The sequence below is a fragment of the Thermobia domestica genome, chromosome 2 (assembly GCF_964235325.1).
Source record: "Thermobia domestica chromosome 2, izTheDome1.hap1.1, whole genome shotgun sequence".
NCBI classification, from domain to species: Eukaryota; Metazoa; Arthropoda; class Insecta; order Zygentoma; family Lepismatidae; genus Thermobia; species Thermobia domestica.
Window position 1 is genome coordinate 358,451,771 of NC_137455.1, and position 17,439 is coordinate 358,469,209.

The window sequence follows — 17,439 nt, forward strand, 5'->3', positions numbered from 1 at the left end:
AAACTCGCTCGTGCCCATCCCTAATTTTTACAAACCAACTCACTACCAATTTTCCATATTTAGAAAACTGCCCCTCCCCCACATAAAGGAGAATTTTAAAAATGCTAGGACACATTCTGTTTATTTTCAATAAAGAGTTAATACACTGAATTTCAGCTCCGTAAGTTTAACGGGTTGCGAGATACTCATTTTTTTCAAGCAAAAATTTGAATCCTCACTACCTCCTTAGGATATTATGCATTATAATAAAAGCAATATAACATCCCAATTTTGATTAAGACCGAACTATATAGCCTACCAAAAGTAATTTCATTTGACTTGGCAATTTGACCGTGATGATCAGGCACACATAGTTACATGCATTTTTTTATATATTACAGTGATTCAAAAATGTATTTTTTTCCAGTAGTTAGCTCTAAAAACTCACAGGTCTCGAAAGCCAAGTTGTAATGTAAGTCCTATTGCTATTATTACAATTAAAAATATCAATATCCAAAAGTGCCTGAAGTTCTTTTTTCACTTGGTTAGATATACTCACCTCAGGTAGGTAGACAGAAACAAGTGGAAAAGGAAGGGAAATGAAGGTCTTGAAAGTAAAACAGAGACAAATTTACCAATCTTCAGAAGATACTGTCTACAATGCAGTGAGCAGAGAGGGTCGGTAGACCCTACTGAGTCGGTGGGTCACGGTGGGTGGTGGGTCACAGTGGGTCATGGTGGGTGGTGAGTCGCAGTGGGTCACGGTGGGTGGTGGGTCGCAGTGGGTGGTGGGTCACAGTGGGTCACATGCTGTTGACCCACGACCCACTGACCCACTCAGAAAACTTGACCCACTGACCCACTCCAACTCTGACTTCACCTACTTTCTACTCCTCAACACTAATTTCTACTTCGAAAACGCACTACTCCTCTCTGTAATTGTGATCACCATCAACCATATAATTTTCTCCTGTCCTCTCTATCAGCACCATCGTCTCCTTTACCTTTCCATAAATTACTTGGTTCTGGCCCCTTTAATGTCGACTTGTTAATTTTCATCTTATCCCCACTTGTTCTTCACGCCTATTATCTATATTTACAACACACTGCTTTATTTCGCATCTTATAACAATCTCTGAAGATTCATCTCGTTTATCCATCTTCGTCTTTTGAACTTACCGCTAATACTTGCCGGGAGAGCTATCTTCGCTGAGGTAAGAAGAATCTCATTACTGAAAAGGTCACTGACCTCTAATAGAGAAAGAATTGGTAGTATGTGGATGGGGGTGGAAATGGGAGAACCCCGAAAAACCCACAGACATTGTGTTCTTCACCACAGACTCAAATGATGTGAGATTAAACTAGCGGTCCCTAACACCGTAGCTAAATGCTCTACTACTGAGGCATAGACACTTCTTTCATATGACTCTCCTAATCTTGATTTGCAATGAAAAGTTGGGTTGTGTAACTCTGAATTTTCGAAATTGTCCGTTATAAAGTGAGCTTGTGCGTCCTGTTCGTAGCATGTTGCTGCAGCTGCATCACGAATTATTGTATTTTCCAATGTAGCTATGTTTAATTATGAATAATGTTACGCTACCTACGTTTCTTTTATTTCGTCTAGAACATTCTGATAAATATTGATAAAGTTACAAAATGAAGAAAATAGTGTGAAGAATGGAATCTTACTAATGGAAGTTTCATGAGTAATACCAATCCAATTTCCTATCCAAAATTAAATGACCAAGAAAGAACGCTGAAACAGACCACTAGCCAATCAAAATGTTCGAAACAAACGAAAAACCTCAAATTGTTTCCTCTTGCATTACTCATATCACTTCCATTAGTCCTATAGAGACACACTTCTGCTGCACTCGTGCTAGTCTGTGAGAAAGTTTACATTATTGATATACTGGTTTTAGGGAGCCGGTAAAGTAAAAATTGTTTGTTTATGAAGAGCAATAATTCTTCAGTAAAAGTAATTTCAGGTAAATAAGAACAAAACGCCTCTGTACACATATACCAAGTAAGTAAAAGAGGTGATTGAGGAAGTGCTATCACTCGAATGTTGGAGTTTTAATAATGTTAAAATCCTGGTAACTAACAATGATAGAAAGATCTAAGTAAATGTCTTAATAATTTAATCAATCATACATTGTATAGTATGGTATTGATTAGGTCCATATATCTATAGCGATTTCTAATATAATCCGTTTGGCTTTTAGTATTTACCCTTGCACTAGTTGCCTTAAATTATGTACTAAAAGGTTCTTTGGTGAATATTATAAATAATTCGTCAAATTAAAATTGCGTTTTCTTTCTCTGTTCGTGCTTATACATCTCCGTAAGATCTTCTAGACTTGTTTCTTTGGTATACGCTCAAATTGCGTGCAGGTTGATAATATTCGTGCAACCTGGTGTATCCTGGAAATTATTAATTCCTGTCGTATTACCTGCTATATTTTACATTACTCGAGTATATAGTTATACCAAAGGCTATTGTTTAGCTTTGAAGGGTCAGGTTACAAACATCTAATTCAGACTGTATAGCCGAGCGAACGTTAGCGGGTGACGGCGGGTTAGAACCCTGCAGGGCTCGTTGTTTTCTGTCTTCGTTACCGAGAATTCACTTTCTTTTCTTACGTAAATCACTTACACTTACCTTTACGGTTTGTACAGTTCCCTTACTACCTTCAAAAAATTGTGTACAATATTTTCTTGCCTACTTGAACACCAGTATCGACTCATTTCTCCTGTAATTTTTTTTTTTTTAATACCTGTTTTAGCCCTCCAATACTAAACATTTACCATACCAAATTTTGACACATTTCTTACATTTTCTGGTTAGGTTATAGCTTTGTATTTCTTTTACCAGAGCATGCACTAAATGACGAGCTCCATTACTACTTACAGATTGACTACAGGAGGGCTCACTATAAATACAGTGCGGACGTACAGCATAAAAACTAGTGAATAATACACAAACCAACTTGTGCTAGATACCTACAGAAAACCACGAATGCTATGTAACCGAGTCTGGGCAGGAGGGCACGACCTGTAGCGAAGAGCTGCGACCGTGGGGAGCAGGTGCATCAGCGACGGGGGTATACGCTTAAACAAGGATACTGGATTAAAGTGAGTAAATTTTGAGTGATAGTGGGAGTTGTATACCGGTATGACAATAAATATTCTATTCTATTTTATTCTATGGAATAGCACGCTTCCATACCGGTATACAACTCCCACTATCACTTAAGGGTCCCTATCACTGCGAAATTAAAATACCGCTAATTTTACAGTAATCATATGGTATCTTCAAATAGATAAAAGATAATCGAAAAGTGAATAAAGACCTCCCTAGACAATGTTATTTTGCATGAGGTACCGTTTTCCTGAGTCACCTAGTAGCTTTCCGTTTGCAGTTATTTAGAAACGCGAAAATAAATGCCGATTTTCTAAATGCCTGGAAATTGAAAGCAGATAAATGAGTCTTGATAACGGTATCTCATGCAAAATAATATTATCTAGGGAGGTCTTGAACCACTTTTCGATTATCTTTTATCTATTTGAAGATATCACATAGGCCTAATTACTGTAAAATTACCGGTATTTTAATTTCGCAGTGATGAGGCCTGATTTCAGTATGCTGTGCACTGCCAGTAATTACTTATATTCACACTCTCATTCCTTCACAAAAAATGTTTCACATCCTATTTTACGTTAAAACTTTCTGTTAGGTAGATCCGTCTTCTCAAGTGAACCACTGTTTATATATATGTATATATATATATATATATATATATATATATATTATATGTAATTAATTCGTAGTGCCTTAGAAATTGTTTCATACGGTAGGTATTGCATTCATGTGTGCATACTCACTTTCTGTGGACATTTCCTTACGGGTATAAATCCACGGGGTATTGTACATAAACGCAAACCAACTTGTGCTAGGTTGCCGCCAAAAGTAAAAATGCTTCTTGGAGTCAAGGCAGGAGCGCAGTAAGGAGTGCGTCCGCAAGAGGTAGAACCGTCAGCGACGGAGGGTATGCACATAAACGATTATAACAGTACACTTGCTAGTATGAAGTACTTGTTTTCCACATTGTGAAACATTCCTTCGACAGTGGAATTTAATGTTCTACCGGGGGGGCGGTGGCTCAGTCGTAGAGCGTTCAACTCCGGTGCTTGGTGTCCGTGGTTTGATCCCAGCTCGCGCCGTGTGGACTTTGTGGTGGACAAAGAGCATGCTCGTGGGTTTTCTCGGGGTTCTCCCAATTTTTTCATTGAACCATTTCACTCATTTCTCATCATCACCCTCTCCTTTAGCCTGACCGGCATAACTGTGGGACGTAAAACTTTAAGATTTCATTTTTTTAATGTTCTACCCTACGCAATCCTCTTTCATATGCACTCGCTCATTTTAACCACCGAAAGATTACTATTTTTCGTGAGAACTATTTTTATTCAGTACCGTACCTTTTTAATTTTTTACAAGACTGTAGTTAGGAATTATCCAACGTGATTAAGGGTAGATTTCCAGCAGGAGAATCACCTGAAACAAGCTTTTTTCACACAATCTACTCTTAGTACTTTTAAAATGAATTTTCTAGTTTAAATCCCACCCCTATGCCCTTTTTTAAAGGAGACGGATGATTACGAAAGAGTTGGTAGAATGTAGAGGTAGTAGAGTGCAGGAGGACCCACAACCACAATGCTTACACCAGGAAACTCTCAAGACTGAGATCGAACGAGTGACCTCTCGCACCTGCTGAGGTAAAGGCTGTACCAGTGAGCTACTATGCCTTCCGTAACGTTTAAAAGTACTTAATAGGCGATGTTCCATTCCTCAGTGCAGATTACTTTTAGGAGAGCATAAGTGTTATGACTATAAATACAACGTTTCCTTGGCAAAATTCGTTGCAGACCGAAAGTTTACTTCTCACTAGGATGCTATTCACTAGTTGCGTTAACATATTTAATTTGCCTCCAAACATACACTATAGAGTACAAGCACTCAAAACTTTTCGAACATCTAAATCAACGGATACTGAAGGGTTCGATTTTGTGGTGAAAGGCTTAATCATTGTTTTTTGTAAAATATTTGACAACTGATTCACAAGGTTTTACTACAGAAACTTAACAATTATGATACAAGGAGTATGGTCTAGATTTGGTTTCCTTCTTATCTGAAGAATAGGAAACGGCTTATTCAAATTTCGAGATCTCAGAACGGTCGATTTGTAAGAGATCAGTCATCTCTGTGATATTAACAAAGCGGTTTTATATGCAAACGATGCAAATATTTTAATGAAAGGAAGTACAATCGTGTAATTGGAAAATAATTTTAAACAAACTATTGAAAGGTTTACGACTTGGGCATCGAGTAACAACTTAAAGTAAAATGTAGAGGAATTCAAGGTGCTACATTTTCATCTGTCCCCAGAATTTCGAAAACAAAACTTAAATTACTTATGCTCGGTAAAATTCTTGGGATTGCTTTTATTGTACTGTGATAAGGTGTATTCACTTCTTGGTTTTGGAATTATCTTTTGGGGACCGTCACATCATGCTTTATCTACCTTGTACTTACAGAAAAAGCCATATCAATAATTTTTAACTTCAAATCAAGATTGTCTTGGAGAAAGAGTTTTAAATTCCATAAAATACTAACGCTTCATCACTGTACATATACAAAACATACACTAGGACTTACTGACACTCCTTTACCAATACTTCTGATACACTTCACGTAACACAATACAAGCTAAAAATTTATATATTTCACAACTAAATTGTTATTCAACAAAAAAAAAAAAAAAAAAAAAAAGTGTATACTCCATGTGTATAAGATTATATAACCACTAACCCCAGTACCTAAGAATTTCGAGAACAAAGAAATTAAGGAATGAAATATTGATTTTTTTTTTAAATAAAGGTTATTATACTATTTCTGAATATCTAGAAAGTAAGCATGTACGTATGTTTGGTGTAACTGTGATAAGTATGTTTTATTATTGTTTGTAATTTGGTATTGCTTTTACTGTCGTATTTTACTTTATACTTCGAAATTGGATATATTCATGTTTACTGACGTGTTCTATGTACTTGGTCTTCTGTAACCATTTATGTACAAAAAGGATGATAATAAATTAAACTATATGCCATACAAACGACAAAACCTAAATGCGCTCACCAACTTGTGCTGGGTAGTTAGCTTCGTATCTATTTCGGTTGATGGCAGGTCTAAACTGGAGAGTCCACATATACAGAAGCGTTATTCACTGTGAGTATACCCATAAACGAAGACAGTGTATCGAATATTTTAATTACACCGTGACGATAGCTGCTAATTAGCCCTCTTCGTGTCACTATAATAGTGACTAATTGTAATACCGTATTGGTGCGGCGAAATCTCTGAATAACAGACACCGAGGAGACATAATTATTTGTCCGTAAATCATCGGTTTCCATTACAAACTTAGATTATTCACGGCTCATGTAATAACTATGTGCAGTATACAGTAAGCGTAATTGCTATGAATGTAAATATGGGCTAATAGGGATGTTGCATCTTAGTGTTACAATTACTGGGGAACCTTCGAAACAGAACGATTCGGGAAATATTTCTCGTTGAAATTTTATTATCAAATAAATTACATTCACTCATTATTTGGAGTTGCAGTGAAAGATGCAAGAAATTGAAAGAGATACGAATTTTCAGGGTTCCACATAGGATTTTTGGCCGTACGACTGGCTCCCCATGATTGTTTTTAATTAATAGTTTTCTATAATGCCCAGCAGAAAGCAATTTATTGTGGACAAGTTCGTCCTGCAACTGCCCTTTGTGATGGTCACTTACAATAAATGCATTTTGTGGGGAAGGATTTTTCTGACTGCTGTACTGTATCGTAGATGTAGTTTCAAATTGGAAAAGTGTTTACTGTGCTAAATAGTTATTATGACAATATGGGCATGTGTCCATCTTGAATAAAGAAAAACACAGCTCTCTTACAGGGCTGGCTAGAATATTTATCATAAAAAATTTAAACTAGAAATGTAACGGTTTCGGAAGTATAGCACTTCCGTCCTCAGACTACACTCTACAACTGAAATCAGAAATAAAATTATATACAATAAAGAAAGGAGATCATTAGTTGTTTCACCAATCAGGAATCACTACTCATTAAAAGTTCACTTTTCTTTTACAAGCACTACCTCCCCCTCTCCCCCGGGGGCGAGCTTAACTGTCTTTCACCTGGCAAAATTGATGAGTAACAACATAACAAACAACTATGAACTGGTAATGGCCGGAAACAGCTTTCTAACAATAAAATTCGTGAAAACAAGACCTTGGAAGCACCTGCTTGAAATAAAGAGCTAAACAAAATCAAAAAAATATAAAGCTTGTTACGTTATAAAAGCATTAACAAAATGCAGAAAACCATAAGTGATTGGTTTCCTGGTTGGTGAAAGAACTAATGATCTCCTTTCTTTATTCTATATAATTTTATTTCAGATTTCAGTTGTAGTGTGTAGTCTGAGGACGGAAGTGCTATACTTCCGAAACCGTTACTTTTCTAGTTTATTTTTTATAATAAATATTCTAGCCAGCCTTGTAAGAAAGCTGTGTTTTTCTTTATGCTAAATAGTGTAGATTGAAAGTTATCCGTAATGAAAAGGTTACTAAAACGATAGGAGGAGGAGGAGGGAATATATTTGGATGTTGAAGTCCGTGAAAAGAAAAGATCTACCGCGTAATGGTATGTGCGAGGGAGGATCAGAAATTAAGGTTACAAGAGCGATATTTGTGGAGTTTCGTCTGTTATAGAGGAATGAGGAATGTGCGGTGATTGTAATACATAGAGTTGGCAATTGCTGAGTTTCAGCCATCCATCAACTACGGTGCTAGTTGTAAGTAAACACAAAAGGCGATTCGTTTGGGAAACTAGTCACGCGAAGAAGTCCGCTCAGTTATTCGATTTCTGTGGGTAAACGATGTAAGCGCGGCTGAAATTCACCGGCAGCTCTTAGAGGTTTACGGAAGAACTGTAATGTCTTGGCAGTATGTCACAGAATGGTATCGAAAGTTTGCGGCTGGAAGAGAAAATGTCACCGACGAGGAACGCATCAACAGATTTGAAAACAGCTCACGTAGAGGAGTTGATACAGGACAACAGGAGGAACATGTTAGGGCATCTGACGGCAGAATTGAGAATGTCGTTCGGAAGCACCTAGGAGACCGTCGCTTCACTTCAGATGAGGTCAAACTGCGTGACAACTTGGTTGAACGCGCAAGGACAGGATTTTTACCAGGAGGGAATCTTCAAACTCATCCCACGATGCGAGAAGTACCTCAACAGACATAGAGACTGTTGAAAAATAACCTAATGTATGTACTACCTGTTGGCCATATTGGTTGTTGAAATAATATGTACACGTTTCAGTGCAGGCTTTGTAACCTTACTTTCTGATCAGCCCTCGGATATATTTGCCAGCGCATAGAAATTTGTCTCTATAAGGGAGGTTTCACCATAATTGCTACTTCTAAGACTTGTATTGTACTCTCGTTTTATGAGTAATAGTTCGTACTTCACAATAAATAATAATAATTTTTAAAAATGAACTATTTTTAAAACGACATAAATATTTTCTTATGGTGTAATGCTTGAATCCTAAAAGTGAATTCTAATAAAGAGTAGCTGCATAACATTTTCCCTAAAACAAAAACTCGTACAGACATTTCATACAGCATAAATAATTCGCTCATCGCGAGAGTCAATAGTCATAAGGATCTTGGGACTACTTTTGACACAAAACTAACTTTTATGGAACGTCTCTTTCTTAACAACGGTTTACAAGGGAATAATTTCTCCAAAAATAGAATATTGTCGACCTAGACTAAATTCAGTTCTAAACTTCTTCCAATTTCAGAGTTACCTCACACACTCGTGATAATAAAACACGAACTTTTACGAACCCTAAATATTCAAGTCCCTGACACTCGTCATATAATCAGTGTTCACAGATGTCTATATAAACTCAGACATAGCCAACTTTAGTTCGATCTGGACTTTCATAGTTTAGCGTTGTCTATTCTGCAGGATTCATGTTATACAACCAAATACCGCATACACCCTCGATTTATTTAATTCTCAAGCTGCTCACAATTCTGCACTGCGATGTCATTTTAATAGATAAATTTTAGTCCGTTGTTAACCTTGTTATTACTTTAAAGGTTGTTCCTATTTTATTAATGCATTAATATGTTACGGTCATATTCATTTGTTAGACATTCCAGTGTAAACTGGTGTTCACCTGCATTTGGAATTTTGTACGTAAATAAATAAAATAATAAATAAATTATAACATGTTAGTAGATTAGCTCTTCAGTAAATATGTGGTTAGTACATATGTTTGCTGTACATACGAGAATGGATTGGAAAGTTCGTGGCCTGATCTACAAAATTATTAAATATTTGGATAAGTTATGTTTTATTTTTGTACGTAATCTCCCTCGAACGAGATACATTTACGTCATCTCTCCGCTAACGCTTCTATACCACTTTTAAAAAATGATCCCCCGAGCTTTGCTAACTATCCCAGTATAGCATTTTTCACCTGTACATCCGAAGAAAATCGCTGACCCCCAAACAAAGGTTTCTAAACAAATGAAAGTCTGAGGAGGGCCGGATAGGGCGGGTGCGGCAACACTTCGAACCCACAATAGTTTCTGCTAGGATGCAAGGGACGTGTGAACGCGCGCAACTTTCTCCATCTCATAAATTTCCGTCACTTCCGCCGACTTATCGTCTTATAAATTCCTCATCTGAAACAATAGACAAATGAAATTTTGCACTGTGCCTATCAACAGATGTATCTACGTATTTATTGTATACAAACCTAAAATAATTGCTTTCTTCCTAGTCGGGCCACGAGCTTTCCAATCCACCCTCGTATTATCCTTAGCTCTACTCTTGGAGTTTAAAAGAAAAGAAAAGAAAGAAATGTGGTTCCGATTAAGTATTAAAGTGTTCGAACTTGAAAAATAATTCCCAATAATATTTCGACAAGCATTGTGCTTTCCTCTCCGACTTACCTGACTGACACCTCTACTCATATTTTTCCAACCAACTTAAAAAAAAAAAAAAAAAAAAAAAAAAAATATCACTTCCTTCAGTAAATATTCCTTTTTCCATATAAACCTTTAATAATCCTCCTCCCCGTTCGTAATTTTTCTTCCTGCACTAAATGTCTGCTTTCTATGTGGTAAAATCATAGCTTTGAAGACTTGATGTCGTCCTTGCGACGCTTCGCAGTCTTCTCAGTGCTAATCTTTTACGAATAATCTTTCGCTTCTTTTTACTCCTTTTGTTCCTGTCTGATGAAGCAGTTTTGCGAAAGATTATATTTTACCTTTATCGTAATACGGCAAATTGTGGATGCGTTAAAATATCAAATTATACTTTTGATAAAGTGTATACTTTCAAATATCTAAGATCAATATTAACAGGCGAAAACAATATTAACGAAGAAATTAATTGTCGATTAAAAGGAGGGAATTCGTGTTATTATTCAGTTCAAAATCTCTTGTTGTCGCGAATTCTGTCAAGGAATTTGAAGCTTAAAATATATAAAACGATAATCATGCCTGTTGTTCAGTATGGTTGCGAAACATGGTCGCTTACTCTGAGGGAAGAACGTAGACTGAAAGTATTTGAGAGCAAGATCCTGAGACGAATATTCGGTCCCAAGAGGAACGGGAATGGCAGAAACTTCATAACGAAGAACTACATAATTTATATGGTTTACCAAACATTGTTAGGGTCATCAAATTTAGGAGGCTCAGGTGGGCAGATTATGTAGCTAGGATGGAAGAAAGTAGAAACGCTTTCAAAGTCTTGACTGGAAGACCAATCGGATAACGACCATTAGAAAGCCCTAGGCGCAGATGGGTGGACAGTATTAAGATAAATCTCGTAGAAATAGGAATACAAAGTAGAAACTGGATCCAGTTGGCTAAGGATAGAAGTCAGTGCAGAGTTTTTGTGAACGCGGCATTGAACCTTCGGGTTCCATAGACCATAGAGTAAGTGAGTGAGTTAGTTAGTTACATTTTACCTTTTGCATTGTTTTTTGTTCGTAATTTATATATTGGCGGTCAAAATATCACCTACACGAAAGAAAGTAAATTGTAAGACCTTCCGTTGAACGCTTCATCAGATAGAGCAGGGAGGAAGTAGGTGGAAAGTCTAGGTAGGTGCCATATACGAATAAATTATTGCCTTCACCCTTCCCCTACGACAAAACTCAACTTTCACACTGGCAACAACATTACCACATCACTCTGGTCTCGAATATGGCAGCCAACTGAACACTCCTGAGTTACTTTTGTTTTGTTAGTTTCCTTTTTTTTTTTTTCTTTCTCTTTACTTACTTTTTCCCTTTCCTGTCTAAAGATCTTAAAAAAAAAAGTTTAGTAAAAAGGAGTTTACGTTTTTGTTATTAATTATATTGTCTGATAATACTTTATTTTTTATCTCCATCTGATAATACTTTATTTTTGATTTATTTGTTCCAATTACGTAAGTTTATATATATTTAGCTGTATATACCAATAATATATTTTTATCTGTATTAAGTTAGGTAGCTGATAGTGTTAAATTATGGAGTAACAAGAAGTAATGAGTGCATCAAACCGTCTTAATCGATTCCTAGTTGCGGTTCATGTAGCTCAGATTCCATGTTAAGCTTCGCATAGCGTAAATGAATATTAAACTAAACTAGATAATAACAATAATGCTTTGATAACAACGCGGTTTGACTACTCTTGGAACCAGGATTGTTGATGGTAATGGAACCGAAAGTGTTTTTGGTTCCGGTTTTGGAATCTAAATAAACGTTTCAGTTCGGCGTGTTCCGAGAAGTGAACTGAAATGCATTGCAACATAGTGGTCTTTCTACGGATCCAAAAATCAAAGTCAGATTGAACTATGTTTTGAAACGGTTTCATGATCGTCGTTTGCAAAGAACGTTTGCTCAAGATCGTTAACAAGCAGAAAACAATGTTGAGCAAACTGTGAAACAATAACGCGAGGAAACCACTTACAGCAAGGAAAGGTCGGTTTTATTACAATATTTGTTTCGGAACAAGAACCACTTTTATCGGAAAACTTATTTTTGATTCCTGTCCCAGATTTTTAGAATTCTTTCAGTTCCGCTTCCGGAATCGTCTTTTCAGGAAAATCTATTCTGGTTTCGGAACCAAAATCCAGTTACAACTACCAATTCCACTACCATTAACAGCCCTGCTCGGAACGTCTCTTTGTTAATTTTTCCTACAAAACATTTAATCTCAACTAAGACGAGCTACAACAGAAGCATGAATCAGCTATCATAACAGTATAATCATCTTAAATAAAGACACACTTTAACACATTCTGTTTGTTTCCAGGTCTACGCCCCTTAGATGTTTCACCTAGGAGGATCATGGTGTGTTCAAAACATCGGACTCCTTCGTTTAGCTCCGTGTACAGTGTGCAGATTGGTGGCGAAAAGTAGTGTAAGAAATTCCAGTAGTTCCGTGGAAGGGGCTGCTGTTGGGGTGCTACACGCCCAGGAAAAGGAGAAAGAAATCCTGTCTGAAGAACGACAAGAGAGTGCGACAGAGAAGCCGATTGCAACCAGTTCTCCAGGAACACGTTCTCTTCCTTTAAGAAGAAGTAGTGTTGTAGCTGCAGCGTTTGCAGCTTTAAAGAAGGATAAAGTGAGCTTTGCCAAACCGAAACGAGTGTCTCTAGATGATGAAATTCAGAAAGCGGAGACTGTGGAATCATTACTGTCGTTTGGTCAAAATACATTCATTTCACGCACTCATGCGCTAAAGATAGTATCGATTCTTGCAGATTGGACTGCTAATAACAAAGTGAAACTTAGTGAATTTGATACTGATCCCCGGTTTCATAAACTGTGTCGTATTTTAGGAAAAACTCCTCCAAGGCAAGGTGGTAGTGAGACTGAAACGCCACCTGTGAGTGATTTAGGAACAGTATTAGGTATTACCGGTGATGATCAGGCTGCGAAATTAATTTCCGGAATGACACTTGATCAGATGATCCGGGTAAGTATTAATGACGTTTTTACAGCACTAGAGTCTTTAAGTTTGATTTAATGCCAAACAGCGTCAGGGAATGGTAGAAGTTATGTTATATACAAACCATTGTAGATAGTTCAGGAATGATGTTAATGATACATGTTCAGTAAAGCTACCGCTTACTTCAGACATGTTTTAATTCGATGCTTCTAGTTAAGCAAGATTTATGTTTGGTTTAGAATTGCTACTGGAGTAGAGGGTCTCTGGTTCGAGCCCCAGTCAAGTGCAATGATTTGATGATGTTTGTGGTTCACATTCATTAAATGAAGGATAAAAGGTTTTCTTGACATGTTTTTTTGTTGTTGTTGTTATTATTATTATTATTATTATTATTATTATTATTATTATTATTATTATTATTATTATTATTATTATTATTATTTTGATCAAAAAGGGTCTGAAATAGTAAAATGAGCCTTCCCCCTTTTCCTCCGTTTTTTTTTTTTTTTTTTTTTTTAATTCCGTTGTAATGTGAGATGGAAATTACGATTACAAAATACACAAATTTTAAGTTTACTTGAAATGGCCATCCAATAAATTCTGATGATCTATAAAAAGCCTAAACTATTAGCTCAGTGATGATTTGGCATGCTCCAGACAAAGTCTCAATTAAGTGCGATGTCATTACAGTGATCGAAAAAGGACAAAAAGTTTTTTAAAAAAATCGAAACGTTTGCTTATGCGTTCCATCAAAGAAATTTACGGTCTTTTTAAACAGAACAGTTCCAGCATAAGAATGGGTAACATGGAATTTTATAGCATTCGACTAAAGTGGGCCAGTCCGCAACCTGCGAGGGAAGTGTGTGTGTATTGTGCAAATTTTAAGTTAGCTGCTACTGCGTTAAAATAAATCAGGTGCAGCCTGTATTGAAGCTGTCACGAGTGATCTATTTCCTTTAGTAGTATGATCCGTAGAAAATGACAGCTGTCTTCTTCAAGAATGTGGTGAATGTCCTGGAGTGGGCGGAATAAGTATGGAGTCTTTAATTACTGATCCTGATGAAAATGAAAGTGTCACGTATGCCATATAGGAAAACAATGATCTCGTTAAAAAAAACTGTGCCACTTTCTGTTTTCGTATCGTACATTGCTGGATTAACTTTATGAATTGTAATTCATGACCACATCAAGAAAATCCGAAGAGAATGAATTCCTATCGAAAAGCACTGTATAAAATTTCAAGATACAAATTCTATTTTACTTTATGTTTACTTCGTTGAAAACTGGACTGTTATTCTGCAAAGTGAAATTCAGAGTTATCACCGAAATATGAAACAACTGACAAGTTTCGTTGTAATAAGCGACGACCGGCTCATGTATTCATAGCCATAGATAGCCACTCGAAGAAAACCGAAAATATATGTTATAGAAAAAGGTTCGAATACGTGAAAATAAGTGAGCTCCCTCGTGGCTAAGCGGTTGGCGTACGCGCCTTTGGCGTGGAAGACCGGGGTTCGCTTCCCGACGGGAGCACATGTTCGGATTCCACGTTAATCAGTAGGTCCACGTTTCATATAGCCTCGCTGCTGAACAGGACGCTAAACTAAAATCAACTCAACTGAACGTAAAAATAAGTGTCTACTATTTCCCGAACCGTGTCAGTGGTTTCTGATGGTGCTGCATCCCACTTTAAAAATCGCTTTCAAATGTTCGAGATGCAGACAGGTCCGATAAATCAGTGTTCTTGCAGTGAAACCGGCCATGCAAGGGTCTTTGCGACGGAACTGCGGGGAAGGGGGGGATGTAAAAAATGTGACAACGCGGCATAACCTTAGGCAAAAACAGATACACAGTATTAAAACCGCAGAAGAATTCGTGAGTATAGCGCAAGTACAAGCTCCGGGTATTACTCTCGTTTCGTTGCGTAGAACTGAATTCGACAACTCCAAAAAAAAAAGGGGGGGGGAGTGCGTCCGGTAATTGGTATTCAACGAAGTCACCTTTGGCTTTAGGAAAATGGCGAACTTTTTATGGCAGTAACGGGTCACCATGAACTAACTTCATGCTTTCCCCAAAATCGAGTTTCTACAATTCAAAGTGTAGATTTAAGAAGTCTGCAAAAAGGAACTTTTGTTACATACATATACGTATGATAACCAGTGGTGCGTAGCAGAAATATTATGAATAAATCATGAATTACGTGAAGTTGAAGTGCTGCTTATGCTTCCACATGGACCTTCAGCAGGGTACAGGCTTCCAGAAGAGCATAAGAGAAGTGAAACTAAGTGTTTTGTGGCTATCGACAAGTGCTACACAGGGGGCGGATCCAGGATGGACTTCTGGGGGGAAGGGGTTGTAATACTACTACTTAGAGCTACTTTTAAGAGCTAAAAACTCGGGGATGGGTTTTATTTATATATAAAATAAGAAAGTTCATTTTTCTGGGGGGGGGGGCGATCGTCCCCCTGGATCCACCCCTGGACGAGTTGTGAGTGCATCAACACCTATTGGAGCATCTCCACGGTTACATGCTTTTAGCGAAGAAGACACCAAGCAAGCAAATGATTGGTCCATGTGGGAAAAAAAAAATCAGTGAAATTTTGTTTCCGAAGACCATTTTAAGTAAGTGAACTTGAAATTTGTGTTTCGTAATCGTAATTTCCATCTCAGATTACTTCGGAATTTAAAAAAAAAAAAAAAAAAAAAAAAGCGGAGGAAAAGGGGGAAGGCTCATTTTACTATTTCAGAGCCTTTTTGATCAAAATAATAATAATAAAAAAAAAACATGTCAAGAAAACCTTTTATCCTTCATTTAATGAATGTGAACCACAAACATCATCAAATCATTGCACTTCTATTGTTTCCAGTGTTGCTAACTGTGACATCAAAGTTAACGAAACTTCGCTAACTTCAAAGGGCTGTAGTTAATTCATGAAGCATTGGTCGAGAATGGTATTTGGTGTGTTTATTATTCATGTAAAGTTGAATCATCTGACAAAATTTCAGAATTTTAAAAGATGGTGTTTTCGAGAAAATGGCGCCCAAAAATGGCGATTTTTGAAAATTTTACAATTTCCAGAATTTTTTGCGACAAAACGGTTGCACACAGAAGCGATACAATTTTTTTTCGGAAAGCGGGTAACTAGGTCTTACCAATCGTGAAAACAGAATTTTAAAATTCGAACTGGAAGTGCTTGAAAAAATTCGCAAACTTCGACTTTTCAGATAAACTGACGTTCATTCATTAATTTATGTAGAAAAAGATACGCATGCACAAACCAAACTATAATAAAATATAGTTCATTTATATCCCTATGTACATACCACAACAAGAATTATAACTCTACCTGTCTCCATAGCTGAATGGAGGGGCTCCGAAGTTGACCATTTTCCATATTTTCTACAATTCTTAAATTGTACTCCCCGTCTTTGATGGCCCATTACTTGGCGGGAAATTATTTTTCGACAAAACAAAAAAAAAAAAAAAAAAAAAAATGTGGATCTCTTAAAAACATGTCTAGTTGCTATAAAACAAAAAAGTTTCAACAATATCTGAGATAGTGATGGTACAGATTTATTTATTTATTATGTATTTATTTATTTTTATATTTTGCCTGAGTTGAAATGGAAGGCAACAGTTGTAACATGTCTGAAATATAGCTGGGCCAATTACTTTTTAGTCTGTTATATGATTATTAGTTCATAAAGTGTTGACAATATGAAGGTATGAACAAGGAGGTTTAAGGATATTTGCGTGATGTATACGTCCTGAGCGGCTTGTAAAGCTTGAGATGTCTATTATAATGGTGGGTGCACTTCGTGTACTAAAATTAAGATGGTAACTAAAGGGGAATCATGATTAGTTATATTGGAATTGTCAGTAGGCATAAGAATGTAAACCTAACTTCGAGGTTATAAGCTAATGATCTGTACTTCGAGCTTTGAGGCTATAATAGTTACTAGAAACTAGTAAAATTGGAAATATATATCAGCTAACAAACGTCAGTTTCAAATGTAAACTCACCCGAACATTGGTTGACAGTTCAGACGACAAAATTTCGAAGAATATCTTCTTTTTCACGTCGATAAAATATATTTTAAGTGTTTCGGGTTATGCTAAAACATCGTATGTGGAATGCTTCTGTTTCTACACAGCACATAAAACTTTTTTGTTTTTCTGTATTATTATTCTGAAAAGTGCCCAGATTAAGTCACTATGAAGTCATAGAAATTGTTCATGTTGAATGCTTTACGATCACTCAAAACACGTCGGTATATTTTCTGGACTTGAAAAACTAGATAATTCTTCAAAATATTGTGCAAATCTTTATTCAGCTGTTGAGTTCCTTCGTGGCTAAGCGGTT

The 17,439-nt window shown here is 36.6% G+C and overlaps 1 protein-coding gene across 4 annotated transcripts in view; it reads left to right on the forward strand.

Annotated features, from left to right (window-relative positions):
• The first annotated feature begins 1,809 nt into the window (after positions 1-1,809).
• Positions 1,810-17,439, forward strand: part of LOC145678814 (FAST kinase domain-containing protein 4) — a 74,256-nt gene continuing 58,626 nt past the window's right edge. For 2 of the 4 annotated variants that reach the window (XM_081749346.1, XM_081749349.1), the window contains exons 1-2: positions 1,810-1,967; positions 12,437-13,102. In XM_081749346.1, coding sequence (XP_081605472.1) covers positions 12,452-13,102 — 651 coding nt within the window. In that variant the 5' untranslated portion in view covers positions 1,810-1,967; positions 12,437-12,451. Of the gene's footprint in view, positions 2,006-2,892; positions 3,115-12,436; positions 13,103-17,439 lie in introns of all 4 variants that reach the window. The other 2 variants (XM_081749348.1, XM_081749347.1) reach the window with 2 other exon arrangements.